This window comes from Convolutriloba macropyga, chromosome 7, assembly GCF_964194025.1.
Source record: "Convolutriloba macropyga chromosome 7, txConMacr16.3, whole genome shotgun sequence".
Taxonomy (NCBI): domain Eukaryota; kingdom Metazoa; phylum Xenacoelomorpha; order Acoela; family Convolutidae; genus Convolutriloba; species Convolutriloba macropyga.
Genome location: NC_134474.1, coordinates 16,953,566 through 16,973,948, shown reverse-complemented (window position 1 = coordinate 16,973,948; position 20,383 = coordinate 16,953,566). Strand labels below are relative to the sequence as shown.

At 31.8% G+C, this 20,383-nt stretch overlaps 1 protein-coding gene across 5 annotated transcripts in view; it reads left to right on the top strand.

Moving 5' to 3' along the window:
- LOC142342653 (dual specificity calcium/calmodulin-dependent 3',5'-cyclic nucleotide phosphodiesterase 1A-like) overlaps positions 1–20,383 on the top strand; it is a 339,291-nt gene that overhangs the window by 270,127 nt on the left and 48,781 nt on the right. For all 5 annotated transcript variants that reach the window (XM_075394099.1, XM_075394100.1, XM_075394102.1 and 2 more), the window contains one exon: positions 13,067–13,186. In XM_075394099.1, coding sequence (XP_075250214.1) covers positions 13,067–13,186 — 120 coding nt within the window. The remainder of the gene's footprint in view (positions 1–13,066; positions 13,187–20,383) is intronic.

Here is a 20,383-nt window from a genome sequence, read left to right as displayed (position 1 = left end):
GTATAGTTAGGATGATGGAAATTCTGTGCAGTTAAAGTTTTATCTGATTGCATTTTGACGTTGTTTACTAGGTGCTTTTACATTTAGATATTTAGTTTTTGTCGATATTTTTTAGTTGTGCTTATTTTTTTTTATCTCGCAGTCTTTTTATTGGCAGATCTTGTGAGCGCTGTAATGAGGCATGACATTATGTAATTCAACTAGTTTGGGTGTGAAACAATTTTTTAAAAAACAAACATCTTTTTTTGGTTATCTCTTCATTTGGTTGACAATTAACTCAAAAATATAGATCAGCTCGGGTCGGAACTTCATATGCGAACGCACAATAACAAGCCTCCTTGTTACTGTATGGCGGCGAAATTGCGAGAACTATCTGAATAATTTCAATTTTCAGTGCATAATTTAACGTTCAATTTATCAATTTTTTGGCGCCTAAACTTGTGTCGCTTTATTTAGTCTTAATAATATTAATGACGTAATATTTAGTTAAACCTTTTTGTCTTTACTTTCTGTTCTTTCTGCGTAAACATATTTTAATGAGCTTATACTTCTCGGTGAGTTCTTGAATTCATCTTGATTTTTAGCCAACGGCAAGCTTAAAGATAAATGGCAATTCCGCGTGTACACATTTTAATCAGAACGCTGACGTACAATTTAGTTTATTTAAAATATTCACCTTTTCTTAATATTTGAATATTTAAATATAATCAATTATAACTATATAATTAATTAAGCACACATTGTTTTATCGAAAGAGCATTGACAAGTAAGGAGCAAATTTATCGGCAATTTATTCTTGTATGTGCCGATAGCTATTAGAGGGGCAGTAAGTTCACTAGAAAATGTTAATAATGTTGATTTGAGCTTTTTTTACAACACTTCAATGATTTATTTTTCTTCAGGAGTCGAATCGAGTGAATGGCACCTTTTTTGGGTCCCAACTAATCAATTGTCACCAATTCATTTCAGCTACATAAAGTTGAAAATGAGCCCTTCTACTTTCATAGCCCTTGTAGGAAGCTGTAACTAAGTATGATCTTTTCAATTTTTGGAAAGTTTTAGAAATCCATAAAATAACCTCAATTGTTATTACCTACCAACCTAAACTGATGTTTTTTAATTGACCCGCGTACCTAAATCTAAAAAATGTGAATCAAATCCTTATAAGTATTATTAGTCTTCCTAATGAGCCTTAAATGAACCCATCTAGTGCTTTGAGTGAACAGCTAATGATTGTTCAGACTTTTAAAAAAAATTTTGGAAAAAATTTTTTTAAATGTTAGTCGATCTAAAATGTACTTTTTTAAATCTAACTCAGTCTCAGTAAAAAGGGCAACCCATGTTGTAACCAAAATTAATTAAATGTGTTATCCTCAATTATTGGCCTTACGACTTCGATTCGACGAGTTTTCATATATAATTTTTTAATTTTTGGACTTTTTGTTGATAATTTTGTTTCCTTTTGGAGATAGTTTAGAGGATTGGTGGATCCCATTGGCTCAGAGAAGACATTAAAAAAACATAGACAAAATTTTCAGAAAAAAAACTTTTTTGTGGTTCAAATGGCTTCGACACTTTCTTCTCACACTTTTCTTATGAAGTTTTGGTTTTGGCTTTAATTAGTTATTGTTTTTATAGTAATTACAGTTAGTCTGATGTCTTATTGAATATTGGTCAACGACAAACAACATTCTCTTCCCATCTAGACATAACGTAGCGTATTTGCTGACATCCGTCTAAAGCTATTGGATTTAATGTTGTTGATACTGAGGGTTTTCTCAAAGATTTCGTGGTTTTAAAGAATTTGTTTATATTTGTTGATTTTGTGAAGTCTTATAGATAAAGAAAGAAATCCTATTATAGTCAAAAAAACTAACTTTAAATATAAACATTTGTTCTGACAAGTTCTTTTTTAATGGTTTAGAGACTTTTTTAGAATTTGCTGTTTTTTTTTCTTTAAGGAGTCGTAAAATTCTGAAAGGTCTCATAAGCTTCTAATTGAGGATTGATTGAATGATATTACTATATGCAGTCAGTTCATAGCAAAAAGTCTTAAAATTTATGATAATATTCGTTTCAAATTTATTTTTTAAATTTTCCATTTTTTGTTATTTATATAGTTTTTTTGTATATTTATTGTTGTTCTTTTCGTCAAGTTTCAACTTTTTCTCATCATTGAGAGTTCCCATCAAACTCCTTGTTATTCAAAAACTAAATTTTTTGTTGATATTATGTCGTAACCGATATTTTGTCTAAGGAACAATATGCTTTTTCATAAAAGTTTTGTGAGTGGTCAATTTTTGTGCTTTTTTTCTCTTTCACATCATCTGCGTAATTACAGAGCTCAATTATTTTCAAGTGAAGCCCAATTGAACATATTCAATTGTTCAGTATAAATTTCGGCTCAATTGGTTTTGATAACAATTGAAATATAAAAAAACTATATTTAGATAATAACTAATGATTTTAATGACTTCAAAAATTTGGGTACTCGCAGATAGTTTGTAATTTCTTGAACTTTTCTGTATCTTTAGGCCGTTTCTATGGCTTAGACTAACCAAAGACAGGACCTGTCAATTTCTTTTTGATTTCTTATTAAATTTATTGAGAATTATTTTGTTAAAAGCTAATGATTTTTAAGATGTTCGAAATTAGTTGGTTTAAAAATGTTGATTGTTTTTTGAATTTCGCCTTATTATTTTTTCTCTGTACTTGTTACCTAGTCTCATTAAGGAAAAATCCAATCTGCTGTATAGTTAAGATGATGGAAATTCTGTGCAGTTAAAGTTTTATCTGATTGCATTTTGACGTTGTTTACTAGGTGCTTTTACATTTAGATATTTAGTTTTTGTCGATATTTTTTAGTTGTGCTTATTTTTTTTTATCTCGCAGTCTTTTTATTGGCAGATCTTGTGAGCGCTGTAATGAGGCATGACATTATGTAATTCAACTAGTTTGGGTGTGAAACAATTTTTTAAAAAACAAACATCTTTTTTTGGTTATCTCTTCATTTGGTTGACAATTAACTCAAAAATATAGATCAGCTCGGGTCGGAACTTCATATGCGAACGCACAATAACAAGCCTCCTTGTTACTGTATGGCGGCGAAATTGCGAGAACTATCTGAATAATTTCAATTTTCAGTGCATAATTTAACGTTCAATTTATCAATTTTTTGGCGCCTAAACTTGTGTCGCTTTTAATAGTCTTAATAATATTATTGACGTAATATTTAGTTAAACTTTCTGGTCTTTACTTTCTGTTCTTTCTTTGTAACCATGTTTTAATGAGCTTATCATACTTCTCGGTGAGTTCTTGAATTCATCTTGAATTTTAGCCAACGACAAGCTTAAAGATAAATGGCGATTCCGCGTGTACATATTTTAATCAGAACGCTGACATACAATTTAATTTATTTAAAATATTCACCTATTTATTAATATTTGAATATTTAGTTATAATCAATTAAACATATAATTAATTAAGCACACATTGTTTTATCGAAAGAGCATTGACAAGTAAGGAGCAAATTTAACGGAAATTTATTCTTGTATATGCCGATAGCTATTAGAGTGGCAGTAAGTTCACTAGAAAATGTTAATAATGTTGATTTGAGCTTATTTTACAACACTTCAATGATTTATTTTTCTTCAGGAGTCGAATCGAGTGAATGGCACCTTTTTTGGGTCCCAACTAGTCAATTGTCACCAATTCATTTCAGCTACATAAAATTGAAAATGAGCCCTTCTAGCCCTTCTACTGTCATAGCCCTTATAGGAAACTGTAATTAAGTAAGATCTTTTCAAATTTTTTCGCTAATTAAGTTTTAGAATTCCATAAAATAACCTAAAATGTTAATGATATGTTTTTTAATTGACCCGAGTACCTAAATTTAAAAAAAGTCAATCAAATCCGTATAATTGCCTACTTAAAAGGTTTTTATTGTATTATATCTCAGTTGCTGATTATCGATTATTCCAGCTAGCTAAAAATAATCGATCACTGTTCTCGTGATCATTTGAATGGTATTAAAAGAGCTGAAAATTCCAATTAAAGTAGTTCACATTTTTCAGACAGATCAATAATTGGTTCAAAGATTATTCTCATTCATTTTTTCACAAAAATTCTATTCTTGACGTCATTTGCTGTGACATTTTGCTGAAATTCATAATTGCTGCTTGCTTTTGATTTTATTTGAGGAACAAATTGTCTGTGATTTAAAGGTGAGTTTCAAAAGTAGAATTGTAGATAAGTGGAAGCAAATTTTGAGAAATTGGGGCATTTTGTTCTAGAATTTTCGAGAACTGAAGTATTATGTTTTCCTTTCAACCAAATGGATTACTTTTTTACAGCAAAATTATTTTTGATCTAAGTGCAGGTTGACCGTGAAAGCATACAAATAAAAACTATCGTCCACGAGAATTATGCGAGAACATTTAGATAATGACGCACTTTCTCAAAAGTTAAAAAGAGATCAGTGAGGATCAGAAATTTGGATCGTTTCCATCCACGACATTCTTACATAACTTATTGTTAATTCTAACGGCTATTATCACCCTTGATATTTTTCATAAGGCATCGGCGTAAAATGCGCATCAGTTTGTTCCCATCGACATAAGGAAACAAATTTTTTGTGCAGAACAATTACAGAAAAACACAGATATCGTAAATTAGAATTAACATTTTCATAAAAATAGATGGAACCTAAGATTAAATAATAGTTGATATGAAATCAAATACCCTAGAAACAAACTGCAATAAACATTGCCGCAGAATTAGCAATACAAATCTGTGCATTTTTTGAAAAGAAAACCTCAGCTTTTGCCCCTCGTAAAAACTGTACCTCAATGATTTTCGGCGAATTTTCTCACAAATGCAAGACCTGAAAAAAAAAGACTTATGCAAATAGAGTTGAATCTTTCTTTTCACCCCAATTTATTTAACCCGTCACATTTTTGACCCCCTAATTTTACAGCCCTACCTCTTTTAAACCCCGTGAACTATTGAATCCTATTTTCACGAGTCTAATGATCTGATCTATCCAACTGATTCGGCATCTAACTGATCAGTTATCAAAAATAAAAAATTTAAAGTATGAGAACCAAAAGCATTGAACAAACCTGATCATGTGACTGCGCTGAGTGTGCGTAAAATTTGTGTGCTTGAATTTGAAGCGTAAAAACCAGAACAAAGCAAAACGTGGAAAAGAACCTTTTAAAATATAATAGACGGAAACTGGGGGAAATGAGCCGAGCAGATTTAGCCCGAAACGATTTGACGTGTTTGATTACAACTAGCAGTGTGAGTGTGATATCGCCGACACTGGGTTCTAATTCAGAGATAACAGCATAGGGCTGATTCCAAATCTTGTTACGATATTACACTTCCACAAAACTTCGTGAGTACGTAATGGAGGGCTTCATTTAAAAACATCAGCTATCGAATCCAAAAATTAAAAACAAATGAAAAACAAACGAAAACGAACCATCCAATTCCAATTAAATCCAGCTGTCATTTGCTCTAAGGAATTGAAAGTCAGTTTCATTACTTCGCCAATCCTACAGATCAGCCTTGTCAACGTTTGCGAACATGAGTGACTACGTTTTATCATCACTTCTCTCGTGGAAGAAGTATGGTTAAGGTTCAACGCAAATGGATAGGAAATAACCGAACGCGAACATCAGGGACAAATATTCCCAAAATTGAGGAAATTTGAAATGGTTTACCTTACAGTCACTGTTGTCCGCCAAATCCTATAAAGCCTAATCTTAAAACATGGGGAGTGGACAATGCTGACATTTGGTAGCAAATTTTGCTTGCTCAAAATGTAGGTTTCGCAACGTAATGTTGATTTTTTAATCCATTAAATTCTGAACCGTGGAGTTCCGGTAGTTATACTCATATGGTTACTTATCGTTGCCCCATCCTTTAAATAGTTCAGTTTCCATGCAACGGCATATTTTTGCAATTTGGCAAGCAATTTCCAAATTGTTGGGAGGGATCCGCTGAGAAATGCTTTGATGTTTCAATTTCAATTGTCAATCGAACTTGTAGCCCTTGCAATCACCTCAAAGGCAGTTTCTGTTTACTATCAATTTTTAGGGTGATAGGTGGTTTAGTGCAGCAAAGGACGTTTAATATAATTCGATTGAAAGTATTATATATTCCTGTGTCACTGAAATTTACGTTATTAACTATGACTCCATTTGATTATTTTTATCTTTATTTTCTCTATAATAGCTATGACTTCTTATTTTTTCATTGCTCTTTTTCTCTTTTGAGATATTGGAAGCTTATTATTGTGTCTCATAAATATAATTAATTAAAGATTAATTAAATAATCAAAGATAAAACGTGGGGTGATGTGATTAAGGTGTAAAAATGTTAATTGACACCTAAAAATCTCACCCTTAAGCCATATCACTCCAATTTTACTCTCTCCACTTTTGTTTAAAAAATAATAAAGTAGTGACGGTGTTGAATGATGAGGCGCTCAAAAACTGGAGTTAACTTATAGTGTGTTAAGTAGTATGAATGAAAATTAGGACACCGTCAGATTGCACATCAAAATTGCATTTAAATTGAAACTGAAATTGTGCCACTCTTCCAACTGTGCCACCCAAAAACAAATTCATTAAACCAAAAACTCTTTTACCCTTAATGTTATTAATTACTTAAGATCTAATTCGAAGAAGGACTCTTATCAGATGCCTAACTTTTGTACGAAATATGTGTAATCATTATTCTTCAATCCTATTATTCTTTTCAATCCAATTTTAGTAATCGAAGGGACATATTATCGATTAGTTACAGAATTGGTTTTCTTTAATTTCAGTTCAACTTGCATGTTGCCATATATCACAAAAATCAGTGAAATTTCTATTAAATAACGATTATGAATACTCGCAAAAGTGTTTCGTGTTGCAGCAACACCATCAGGTGAGCTTTTCTTCAGAAAATGATAAAATAGCCAGATCTTACTTTGATCACCTTAAATCACAGAAAAAACCGTACCCAGACATTTCTTCAGTGATCATTACTAATTTGATAAAATCAATAAGAAAATCATCGGTAAAGATCTGAGGATTCAGTTAACTGAATTCACAAACCTTTACTGCTGATGATTTTCATAAATTTTATTACAACTAATTTTTTATTGCAATTGCAAAACTATATATATATTTTTAAAATAGTAAAAAGACTGGGCTCTATCAGAATGTTGACGGTACTCACTGCTTATAACTATCAGTTTTTCTGGTTAATATAGGTTTTAGCACTATTTAACTTCTCCTTATAAATAAATTTTTTGCACTTTGGCTCACTTTTTATTCGCGATTTTCAGACAGAATTTTAAATTAATAAACCTCGGAACAAAAGCCGCATTTTTAATTGCTCATTTTTTATACTTGTTTTATGACTCACTTTGTTTTACAGCTTCTGTTTCTAGGCATAAAAAACCTTCTTTGAAAATTGTGGCCTACTTGTCAAATTTAGTTTTTTTTATTTTGCCGCAATTGCTTGAAGTCTGTGAAATTACGAAAGGAAAGTAGGGAAGAAAGCTGTAAAATTACTGTAAGACTGAATTTCTTGTTGAATGTCATGTATTTCATGGCTTTTAACTTCTACCTGAATTTGCCGCGTATGACGCTTTTATGTGCTGTAAACTGTCTGTGTTTTTCAGACTTTTTCTCTTACATGAACTCAGAAGAAACAGACATTTTCGCTTACATGTGAATTCTTACTGTTTACTTAGAATCCCCAGCTTCAAAGTTTACTAAGACTGATACGCTGCCGTAGAAAACTTACAAAACTTAGTACAGCGCTGTATAAGGCGGTGACAAGTTTTCTACGGCGCTGTATACTATTTTGTCCCAAAAAATGACTCTCTATTACTTTTCTATTCTTAATGTTTAATGCCTCATGATAACACTTACCTCAATAACTCATAAAGGTAGTTTTTGATGCAAATAAACGCTCTGTTCTGTTTTTGCCTGCTATTTGCGTAATAATGAGAGATCATTTTTCGTTCCATAGTGGCTATAAAATTTTTTTAAAAAATCTTTGCATTATGTTAATAATGCAAAAAATTTTAAAAAATCTAAAACCACAGTCACTAGGGTTCCATATCTCATATCATGAATGTAAGTTTTAGGTTCTTCGACTGTCTATTTAAAAATAAAGTACAGTGGATCTGATTTAAGTGCCAGCAACTTTGAAATTGTTAAATGAATGGCGATACAGCCGGAACAAAAATGAAGGTGCCTTCAAGACAAAAAGGTTGGGTTCCTAGTGACCCACTTCAACTTTCTAAGAGTTCAGATCAGCGCAGTGGAAAAAAAACCACCGCAAAAAACTGCCAATGTTGAAAATTTTTACTGCTAAAACCGCGAAATTTACAACAATTCTCGGTTTCACCACATTCACCGCTTAAGAATGAGGGTGGTATAAATTTCCTCTTGAAAACATCAACTTGGGTTATCAAAAATAATTGCGCACAATTTTGCAAACGAGTTGCCGTTGTTTTATCAAATTATATTTCAGTCTAATTCACATTACAAAAGCTCTATTTGTTGTCATTATTCTGTCTCCATTATGCAATGCACAAAAACAACTCAAGTCACACAATAGCTTTTGTTTTTTTGTTTTTACAGCTCAACTCTAAAACCGATTATTTATAAAGCTTTTCGAAACATCCCTTTTCTTATTGTATCGTAATCTGCACTCATTGGGCCCTTGAGATCTCAAATTTACTCCCTAATTTAGTTTTTACACGTTTTTGCTATAAGGAAACGACAAATAATGAGCCATTAAGGTTGACAGCAGGCAATACTGACACAGAATTTTGATGGTTTTCTTGACTACTGCTTTTTTATGCTAAGAAAACTGTGATGCTTTTCAAAAATTTGATCACCAAGACTGGAAACTGATCACTAAAATCATCTAAGTAAATTGCTTGGTGATGTTACAAACAAAAATTATTCGGATTAGCCAATCTCAGAACAAACATTACTTTTTAACACTAAGACTCAACCAAAATATTACTTTGAAGATCTGACAGAGATTTTTTTCTAACAAATTTGTTACAAAATTAATAATAGTTTATCAAAATTATGTCCTCTTTGATGCTCACCATTTCGACAAGGTATGTATCTTCATGAAATGTCAAATACCGAAAAAATCTGGGTCTGTTTTGACATTTCTGGGATAACAGAAGTAATTAGTGCCAAATTCTCGTATGACGTCATTGTTATTTACGATCAAAAAAACTATGCTTTAAACTAGGAGAAATGTTTCAGAAAAAGCATGAATTCCCTCGCTTGCATTGGCGAACAATGCGAACATTAATCAGGATTTTGAGCATTCACTCAGCCTGAAACCTTTTTTCTGGCTTTTGATTGTTTATTACTCGTGACCCATATAGAGGTCTTAATTGTTGCTGGGAGTTGTGATTTGGGAAGTTGCAAAAACTGCTCATTGCATTTTTATCCGCGACCATTTTTTCTTGGTGTTATTGCTGCCCACACAAGTTTAGATTTCAACTCTGAAAAATTTTTCGTTGAGAGCAGTTTTTTTCGGACATACTTACTCAATAAAATATACCATTGCAACGTAATTACACGAACCTTGCCCATTTAGGGACTTGTCGGGAAGTAATAGCCATTTAGGTTTTCTTACATTAATGTCGAATTGACATGTTGTTAATTATCGCGGATAATAGCCTTGGACAAGAGTGTTGGGGTGGCGAAATGTGACCAGGGTTGTGGGCAGGACTGACAAAATCCTGTCACTGTCGTGTACGCCTAAATTTGTGTGCCCTAAGACATGCTTTACAGATAAATATGACGGAAATTTCAAAACTCAAAACAAATTTCAACTACATTTGCTTGCTTTCTTCAGCAGAAATCTACGCGTTTATAAACATAATCTCAAATTATGCTCGGAAATAAGACAACCACGAGAATTTTTAGTCAATCAAATCGTCCTTTTTGTACAAAGTTTTTGACAGTAAAATTTGCAAATTGTGCTCAATTTGATTTTTTTTACTCAGACTTATTTTTAAAGTAAATGAAATCGGAGAAATAAGCTGTCAGCAGGAACTTTACCTCCAAATGGTTGTATTCTGTTTCCGCATTCATCTTGGATTACGAAAAATCTGGGTCTGTTTTGACCTTTTTGGGATGACAGTAGTAATAATTAGTCCAAAGATTCGGAGTAATTTTAGTCAATCAAATCGCACTTTTTGGTTCAAAATTTCTAATGGTAGAGTTTACAAATTGTGCTGAACTTGATCTTTTTTACACAAACACATTTTCACGATTAATTAATTGTAATTGGAGAAACAGGTTGCCGGCAGGAACTTTACCTCCAAATTGTTGTATTCTGTTTCCGCATTCATCTTGGAAATTGATCGTTCTGTGAGTTGGATCCAGACAACGAACGCTGATCTTTTCCCCAGATTCAAATACTAGGGGTAGTATTTGACAGACTAAAGAATTTTTAAATGAAATTTTACTGTTAGAATAGCGATGATTCATAATATTGGGGACAGACTTTTGGATGACCAACGAAAGTTCTTATTGAAATCAAGGATATCATTGTGTCATGTTAGAAGGTTGAGAGAGAACAACCTAATTTAAATTGTGAATAAGATAAGCTTGATATAGCTAGACACGAAGCTCTACTTGTTCAACGTATACTTGGCTACAAAAATGAAGCCTTGAAGATTAAGAAAGAACGTGAGATCGTGTTATATCACAGCTAATATTAACACATTTACTCTTAAGCATCCTCAAATTGACCTTAAATTTAATTACCGGTTTTTGAAACATATAAGCGAGAAAACGTGAGCAGAGTTCACAAGAGAGAAAATTTAAAAGTACTGAAAGAAAGTTGTTATTAGGTTCCAGACTCTCAACTTAAGTACATTTAGAAGTTTTCAAGTATTTACTTTCCACGCGCTTTGTAGATAAATTGCCCCTTAAAGTAATTGAAATTCATGCTCAGTGTAATTAAATTCAATCCTTTGATGTTGACAGCTTTTATTCAGCCAGATTTTTCAAAATTACGGTAGTTAAATTTCACTTTATTTTTTTTTCACAGATATCTCTCCGCTGTCATTGTGAATTTCAAATACACAAAATTGTATATAAATAGTACTTACAAAGCTGCGTTTTAAATCGTCCAGTTCAAATGGTAAGTAGATTTCACGTGAATTCTACTTACATCAAAGTAGATTTCACAAATTTATAAGAGTTGTCCACAACCCCACATGGCTGCAAAATTGGCGTAGGGTCAAACAACTCCAAATGAACATAATTTTTGGTATCAGGACAATTTACACAAATTTCGGGTGAAATGGTTTTGGGTAAAATGACATTTGGTAATTTGAAATGCATAAAATTACGCATTTTTTCAGCGCACTTTTTTTGTTGTTATTTTTTGAAAATCAGACTGAATGCAAGTCTGACAAATTCAAAAAGTGACATGAATCAGTTTATGATTCAGTAATGATAAGAATTGCATTTATACTGGCCCATAACTGAAACACACTTGGATTTAGGTACGGGTTGCTATTAGCTGCTTCAATTACATAACACTTGAACTTCTCTGTTAATATCTCTTGCTTTCCAAGACTAATTAGTCTTTGCAGCTGTATTCGAAAATCTTTCGGCTAAAAATGTGGTTGTTTTATTACATTTCCATCAACTTAAGTATTAGTTTCGAGACAGTGATGAAGTAACTGAAAAAATCTGGCATTAGTCTAGAACCGCGTCGTGGTTACTCCCAGGTTACGGTCCAGACCCAAATTGAGCTATGATCAGACCCAATCGAGCGCGCACCCCTGTGCTCCCAGACCGAAATTACAGGGTCTGGAAAGCAGTTCGAGCGCACAATAGTCTGGACCATGGTCTGATTTCGGTCTGATCAGAGGTCAATTCGGTCTGGACGGTCTCATCATAGTCTTTATAGTCTGGACCATGGTCTGGGTTCGGTCTGATCAGAGGTCAATTCGGTCTGGAGGGTCTGATCACAGTCTTTATAGTCTGGACCATGGTCTGGGTTTGGTCTGATCAGAGGTCAATTCGGTCTGGAAGGTCTGATTTCGAGTGCACTATTTTTCAATTTTTTTGTTTATTTCTTGAGGGATGTTGGCTCTGCCAAGAGGCAACAATAAAGCAGCGTTCCGATCAGAGACTCATGTAAATTCCGATGACTCTGATCAAAAACAAGGAGTCCAGCTGATAGCAAATACCGGTCCCCTCAAGAGAAAATTTTCATTAACTGAAGACCACGACGTTTCTTGTGGAAAGCTGTCTAAGTTCATCCATCGAGTCAGAAATATGAACTAAGGGGTATGGTAAATAAATTTTTTTCTCAACAGTTAGGTTTCGTTTTCATTAGCAATATTTTCAGAATTTGCTTTTCCTTAGATGATTTTAATACTGCAAACACCAGTTTTTATGAAATGAATATATTATAGCAAATTTAAGAGATTTGTTCATAATTAAAATCTTTCTCTGACCAGACTATTTTGAGCGCATTTGAGTCTGATCATAGTCTGATTAAGGTCTGGACCATGGTCTAAAGATTGTCTGATCATAGTCTGTTTATAGTCTGGACAATGGTCTGATTTGGGTCTGATCATAAGCGCACTATAGTCTGGACAGTGGTCTGGGTTCGGTCTGATCAGAGGACATTTTGGTCTGGAAAGTCTGATCAGAGATCATTTTGGTCTGGATGGTGTGATCAGAGGTTAATTTGGTCTGGAAAGTCTGATCAGACGTCATTTCAGTCTGCATAGTCTGATCATAGCTCAATTTGGTTCTGGACCCAAAACCTGGGTGGTGTACTTTGATGCCAGAAGTTTGAAATTACGTAAAGTTAGCAGAGTCGCGTAACGTTCCTTGAAACACAAACTTGGCAACAAGTTTTAAAATCTGGCATTATATGTAGGAATAATCTGGGATTATAAATCCGGAACTGGAGAGATGTGGAATTTTAAAGCTTGCACGTGAGTGTTACAACTATTAAACTATTCGACTAATGGCTGCTGTCTTGTGTTTAGAATGAAATCTCTGCTGTCCAGTCTCGAAGATGAGGGGAGTGAAGTGTGCAAAGATGAACTCAAATCTCAAATCTCTTTTGTCCTCTCTGTCCTGGAAGAAGTCATTTCTGAGGACAGCAAGTGAGTACAACATCAATTTTACTATTTGATAACTTACTAATATTCAGGTATTGAGTCCACTGCTGAGTCCACTAACGTGTTAAGTTTAAGTTTTTTCTGCAAACTCATGTTTACCTAGACAACGAAAATTACTAACAGTAAAAAAAACAGAATACGATTTTGAGGGATAGTTGCTTACCTACTCTTACCTACCAAACAAGGTTCACAGAAAAATAGAGTTTTTGCTAATTATCCTTTGAGGGTGTGGAGTCAAAAAGATTTAAGCTCTTCTTTATGCTTTAATTCTCATAAAAAGTCTTAAAAAGTTGTTCTGAATGCAGTAGAATAAATCGTTGATTTTTTCCCACAATTTCTCGCACTCGTTACCCTCTTTTTTGTTTATTTCTTAACCACATATTAATTTTAGAGTAGTACAATTTTCCAATCTCCTTTTTAATCTCAACTGCATGACTTTTTCCTCTGTTGCCATTTATCGTTCTGAGTTTTTTAAATTTAAAAGCTCGTAGCTCGTATAAAAACTCCCGAAAACAGAGCAAAAAAACGGAAATGCTGACGTTCAACGAAGAAAAAATCATTTCATCTGTTAGCACTAGTATTTATTTTATTGAACAAAACTTTTACTCGCTCATAATCGAAAGTCCTTTCGTAGTACTAGTAGTTTGTTTTCTTCCTTCTTTCGCAATTTGTTCGTACCTTCGGTTTCAGTCAAAATGCATTATTCTGAATTCAAAGAGATAAAATTTGGAATAATTAGAAAGTGATGTTCCTACTTATTTTCCTATTTTTGCTGAATCCGATTAAAAAATTTTAGTTGGAGTATTGGCTTCTAAAGTTTCTAATTGATTCTAAAAACAACTGTCGCTTGTTGTTTGTTCGATGAACTTATCATTGTCTGGCTTCATGAAATGACAGAGAACTAAAATTCAACAAAAAATGAACCATTTGAAATATGAAAGCGTTTTATCAATAGCATAGCAGACACATACAAACTAAGAAAGAATTTTTGATTCTCTAGAGCTTGGCAAAAAAATTACGTTAATTCGACGACTTTTGGTCAAAGAAAAAATTTTGTAGCTATGACGAACATTTTATCTTAACTGCGAACCATTTTTACGTTTTCCAATAAATAATTTTAGAGGGAGTGAAAAATATAGCAATGAGTACTTTGATTTCGACTGCACATTGATTTTACCGTAAAAAAGAGGCCTGGTAATGTTGCATATAATGTTTCGACCTCGCTCAATCACATTTTGACTTAATTCTCCACCATATGAAGAAGCGATAGAAAACTTTCGAAAAATACCTTATTGTTCGAAAATCATCCGTTTAAACATCTAAATCGCTTTAGGCTCTAACCACTATAGAAATGATAAAAATCATTAAAGGGCAGATGATAACTACAAATAAAGAGTTTAAGAAACAAGACAAACAACAAAATTATATAAAACAACCAGCAATACTTACAAGACAAAACTAAATTTTTATCCATTTTTTGGAAAAACGTAGGGGGAAAACAAAAATTGTAGAAGACAAAAAGTAAACTAAAAAAATAACTTGAATTTTACATGAAAGAGCATGGGAGGCAATTTTTTGAGAATAAATAACAAGTACACAGAAAACAGAAGTTCAGATTAGAAAAACGTTTACACTTTTTGAAAACAATGATATTCAAAGTCATGAAAGCAATTAGCTCTGAACTGAAATCTTTCAATGGCTTTATTTATCCCTTCATTAAAAACCATTGAGACCTGTCATTATCCTGAATATCATATGACTATAAAGAGAGAAACAAAACAGTAGGGAAATCATTTCGATATTGCGAGGAAACCGTGTGGAAGCCTATAAGATCAAAACAAGTTTTATGTAATTAAATATAATCAATTGCGCCTAATTTCAATGCCCTCAAAGTGATATGCGACTTGTCAATAAAGTGTCATTATTGTGATGGTCGTACAAGACAGCAGATTGAACCTCGAAAATTGGAAAATGTCAAAAAAATAATTAAACAATATAAGAAAACTCGTAGTTTTAACGCCAGAAAACCAATATTTAAATGATTAAACAGCTGTTAAAACTATAATGTACTTCACAGGAAAGAACGCAACCTCTCCTTTTAATGAGAATACGCTACAAATTTCAAGAAATAAGATTTAAAGTAGCAAATCTGAAAAAAAAACATTATGTATTGAAATAGGCGTAAGATACAAATACCGTACTTTTTCAAAGTAAGATTATAAATTTTTTGATTTATTTTTGCATAGGAATACAATTGTTCTTGTCATTAGAGGCTAAGTCAGAAGACTACATATTATCCTTTATTACAGGCAGAACTCAAAATTTCGTGAACGATTTTATGCAAAAAGTGTTGAAGCCAGAAAACCATATGCTTTTTGCCGAAAATATAATTGGTGCACCTTGGCCTCCATCTGCGAGTAAACTTAACTTATCAATAGATGAGATTGGAATTGAAACAATTCAGGTCAGTGGCTGACATAAAAAAAACAAGAATGTCAATAGCGTTTCGAAAAATAGATGCAGATTACAGTGCCCTATTACAATCAGAATGATTATTGACTTAGAAAATTTCAAACTACACCAAATTTGTCTTGCTCTCGCTGCATCTCCTTGAAGACAAAAATTACCAAGTGTTACCGGAATGATTATTTTGACCAAAAAGTCATAATATCAATAATAAATGACGGATTTTGGTTGCTTATCGAGTTATATCACGTTAAAAAACTTTATACACAACCAGAAAACTTTCGAAAAATAACTTATTGTTCGAAAATCACCCGTTCAACCACTTAAATTGCTCTAGACTCTAACCACTATATAAATGACAAAAATCATTAAAGGGCAGATGATAACTACAAATAAAGAGTGTAAGAAACAAGACAAACAACAAAATAAATAAAACAACCAGCAATAATTACAAGACAAATCTACATTTTAATCCATTTTTTGGAAAAACGTGGGGAAAAATAAAAATTGCAGAAGACAAAAAGTAAACAAAAACAAAATCACTTGATTTTCAGATGAAAAAGTATGGGAGGCGATTTTTGAGAATAATTAACAAGTACACAGAAAACAGAAGTTCAGATTAGAAAAACGTTTACACTTTTTGAGAAAAATGATATTCAAAGTCATGAAAGCAATTATCTATGAACTGAAATCTTGCAATGGCTTTATTTATCCTTTCAGACAAAATCAATGAGAGCTGTCATTATCCTGAATGTCATATGAGTGCCAAAAAAAACGAAACGAAAAAAAAACTTTATGTACAACCTGAAAGCAACTGATAGCTTTTTTAACAGCCTTCTAGTTACCGAATTAAAAATTTGATTATTTGGACTCTGCCATAAGACATCAAATTAGGGCATTTCTCAAGAATTAGTTTAAAATTTACAAAAACTATAGGTCGGAGCCAAAAAACCTTTAGCTTTATTCAAAAAACACAATATTGTTTCATTGAATTTTGTAGGAGCATTACGGTTCTTCTTATTAATTGAATCATATGATGAAGAATTTTTATAAAATTGGGATATATTTATGCAGAAAAAGAGTTTCAACAAGGACAAATAAAACTCGAATCTTTTTTCATCGCAAAACTCAACAATGCGACCAAAACTGGACAGGCTATCGCTGTGCGACTGTTAAAAAGCGCAACTGTTCTGAACTTTTGGGTAAATTTTTTGTCTAAGGAAAATCTTAAAATATTAAAAATTTTTTCATAAAAAATTGGTTTAAATTATCGAAAGACGGTTGTTTCCAGAAAAAGCTGGTTTCCAGAAGCATTCTGGAAGAACCGGAAGTGAAATTAGTACGTATATGAGTATAGGAAAATTGTTTCTGCAGTTTTAATGTTTGCAGCTCGGGTCATGACGGACAAAGTGGACCAAATAGGCATATTTGATGCCATTTTGCTATAAAACTTAAAAGGCAAAAAGCATGATTTTTGCAAATTCAGCAGGAATTATTGCCGCAACTCTTGATTCAAACAACTCTCTTATATCGTTTAAATTCAATCAGACTACTGCTGTCAATTTTCTTGTACCTTAGCAATAATTCATCAAACTTTAAGCAAACATTAGGGAAAACAAAACAACGGAACTTAGACTATTGTTCACTAATCTTTAAACCTCCGTAACTCCTCAGAAGATGCGAAATTCAAATTATTTTGTCTAAATTAAAATTAGAAACTGGACAAGTTTTCTAACGATACCACTCAAAGTCCTCTACAGTGAAAATATCGACTGGAAATTAACTGGTGAATATGGACTGAACAAAAAAACCAGTTGATTATATTGTTCCTCCCCCTCTAAAGTTGTCCGGAACAAATATCAAGTAGTTACTCTGTTTGCTTTTATTTTTTTATGACAAAAAGTAACTGAATTCAAAAATATAGCAGCATGCATTTGCCATACAGAATTGTTTTCCATAGAAATTTTTAACAGAAAATTTCCTGGCAGGATGTATTTCTAAATGTCAACAAAAATAAGAAAAATAGAAACATAATTAATAGCTATAATAATAATTTAAAAATAATAATGAAACTAATAGTAATAATATTTACTTTGTTATTGTTATTGTTACTATTATTATTATTATTATTATTATTATTATTATTATTTTTATTTGTATTATTGTTATTTTCATTAATATTGCCTTTTAAAATATTAGTAATAGTAATAATATTGATAAAAATAATAGTAATAATAAAAAAATAATAATTTAAACAATAATAATAATAATAATAATAATAATAACACTAATCATAATAATAATAATAATAATAATAATAATAATAATATTAATAATAATAATAATAATAATAATAAAAATAATAATAATAATAATGATGAAAATAAAAATAATAAGAGTGAAAAAAATAGTTATAGTAATACTGATAATAATATGAATAAAAACAATAATAATATTAATCAGAATGATGATAACATCTCAATAAAATGTCGTTAATTTGATGGCCCTATAAGACAGCAAAAAGAACCTCGAAAATTGGAAAATCTCAAAAAAAAATTAAAAACTGTAAGAAAACTCTATAGTAACAATAATAAAAACTATGATAAAAACAGCTGCTAGAAGCATATTATATTTCACGGAAAAGAACGCAACCTCTCATTTCAATGAGATTACGCTTAAAGGCTGCAGAAAAAAGATTTAAAGTGGCAAATCTAAAAAAAACATTATTTATTGAAATAGGCGTAAGACACAAATACCGTATTTTTCAACCTAAAACAAATAAATAGTTTTTGCTTAAGAATACGATTGTTCTTGTCATTAGAGGCTAAGTCAGAAGACTTTGTATTATCAATTAATACAGGAAGAACTGAAATTTTCATGAAAGATTATATTCAAAAATATGAGAATCAATTCAATTTTGCGAGGAAACCGTGTGGAAGCCTATAAGATCAAAATATTTTATATGTAATTAAACGTATTCAATTGCGCCTAATTTCAATGCCATCAAAATGATATGCGACTTGTCAATAAAGTTTCATTATTGTGATGATCGTACAAGACAGCAGAAGGAACCTCGAAAATGGAAAATGTCAAAAAAATAAATAAACAATTTAAGAAAACTCGTAGTATCAACGCCAGAGAACCAATATTTAAATGATAAAACAGCTGTTAAAACTATTTTGTATTTCACAGAAAAGAACGCAACTTCTCTTTTCAATGAAAAGACGCTAAAAGGTTGCAGAAATAAGATTTAAAAAAGCAAACCTAAAAAAACATTATTTATTGAAATAGGCGTAAGACACAAATACCGTACTTTTGGAAATTATAACTATAATAGTTTGATTTATTTTGGCTGAGGAATACAATTGTTCTTGTGATCAGAGGCTAAATCATAAGACTACATATTATTAGTTTATAGAGGCAGAACTCAAAATTTCATGAAAGGTTTTATGCAAAAAGTGTTGAAGACAGAAATTTTTATGCATTTTGCCGAAACTATAATTGGTGCCTCTTGGCCTCCCTTTGCAAGTAAATTTAACTTATCAATATAGGAGTTTGGAATTGCAATAATTCAGGTCAGTACCTAACTTAAAAAACAAGAACGTCAATAGTGTTTCGAAAAATATATACAGCGTCCCATTACAATCAGAATAATTATTGACTTAGAAAATTTCAAATCTAGACTAAATTTGTTTTGCTCTCGCTGCATCTCCTGAAGTTAAAAACTGTCAATTGGTACATAAAATGACTATTTTGACCAAAAAATCAGTATATCAAAAATAAATGACGTCTTTTGGATACTTATCGAGTTATATCACGTTAATATACTTTATGTACAACCTGAAAGCACCAGATATTTTCTATAGATACCGAACTAAAAATTTGATTAATTGAACTCGGCCATGAGACATCAAATAATGGCAAGTCTCAAGAATTCGTTTTATTTTTATGAAAGCTATATGTCGGAGCCGAAAATCCACGAGCTTTAATCTTAAATCACAACATTGTTACACTGAACTTTGTAGAAATATTACTGTTCTTCTTATTAATTGAATCATATGACAAAGGACTTTTATGCAATTAGGATATATAAATGCAGGAATAAAAATTCAATAGGAGCAAATTAAAATTCGAATCCTTTTTCAACGCAAAACTCAACGACGCGACCAAAACTGGACCGGCTATCGCTGTGCGGCTGTTAAAAAGCGCAACTGTTCTGAATTTTTAGGTAAATTTTTTGTCTAAGGAAAATCTTAAAGTATTAAAAAAAATGTCATAAAGATTAGTAAAGGAAAATTGTTTCTGCAGTTTTAATGTCTGCAGCGTGGGTCAAACTGGACAAGGTGGACCAAATAGGCTTAATTGATACCATTTTTCTATAAAACAAAAAAGGCAAAAATGCTGATTTTTGTAAATTCAGCTGGAATTATTTTCGAAACTGTTGATTCGAACAACTCAGTAACTCTTTTATATCGTTTAAATTCATTCAGACTATTGCTGTCAATTATATTATACCTTAGCAATAATTGATCAAATTTTAAACAAACATTAGGGAAAATGTTAACAAAACAACGGAACTTGGGCTATTGTTCACTAGTCTTTAAACCTCCGTAACTCCTCAGAAGAAGCGAAATTCAAAATATTTGTCTAAATTAAAAATAGAAACTGGTCAAGTTTTCTAAAGATACCACTCAAAGTCCTCTACAGTGAAAATAT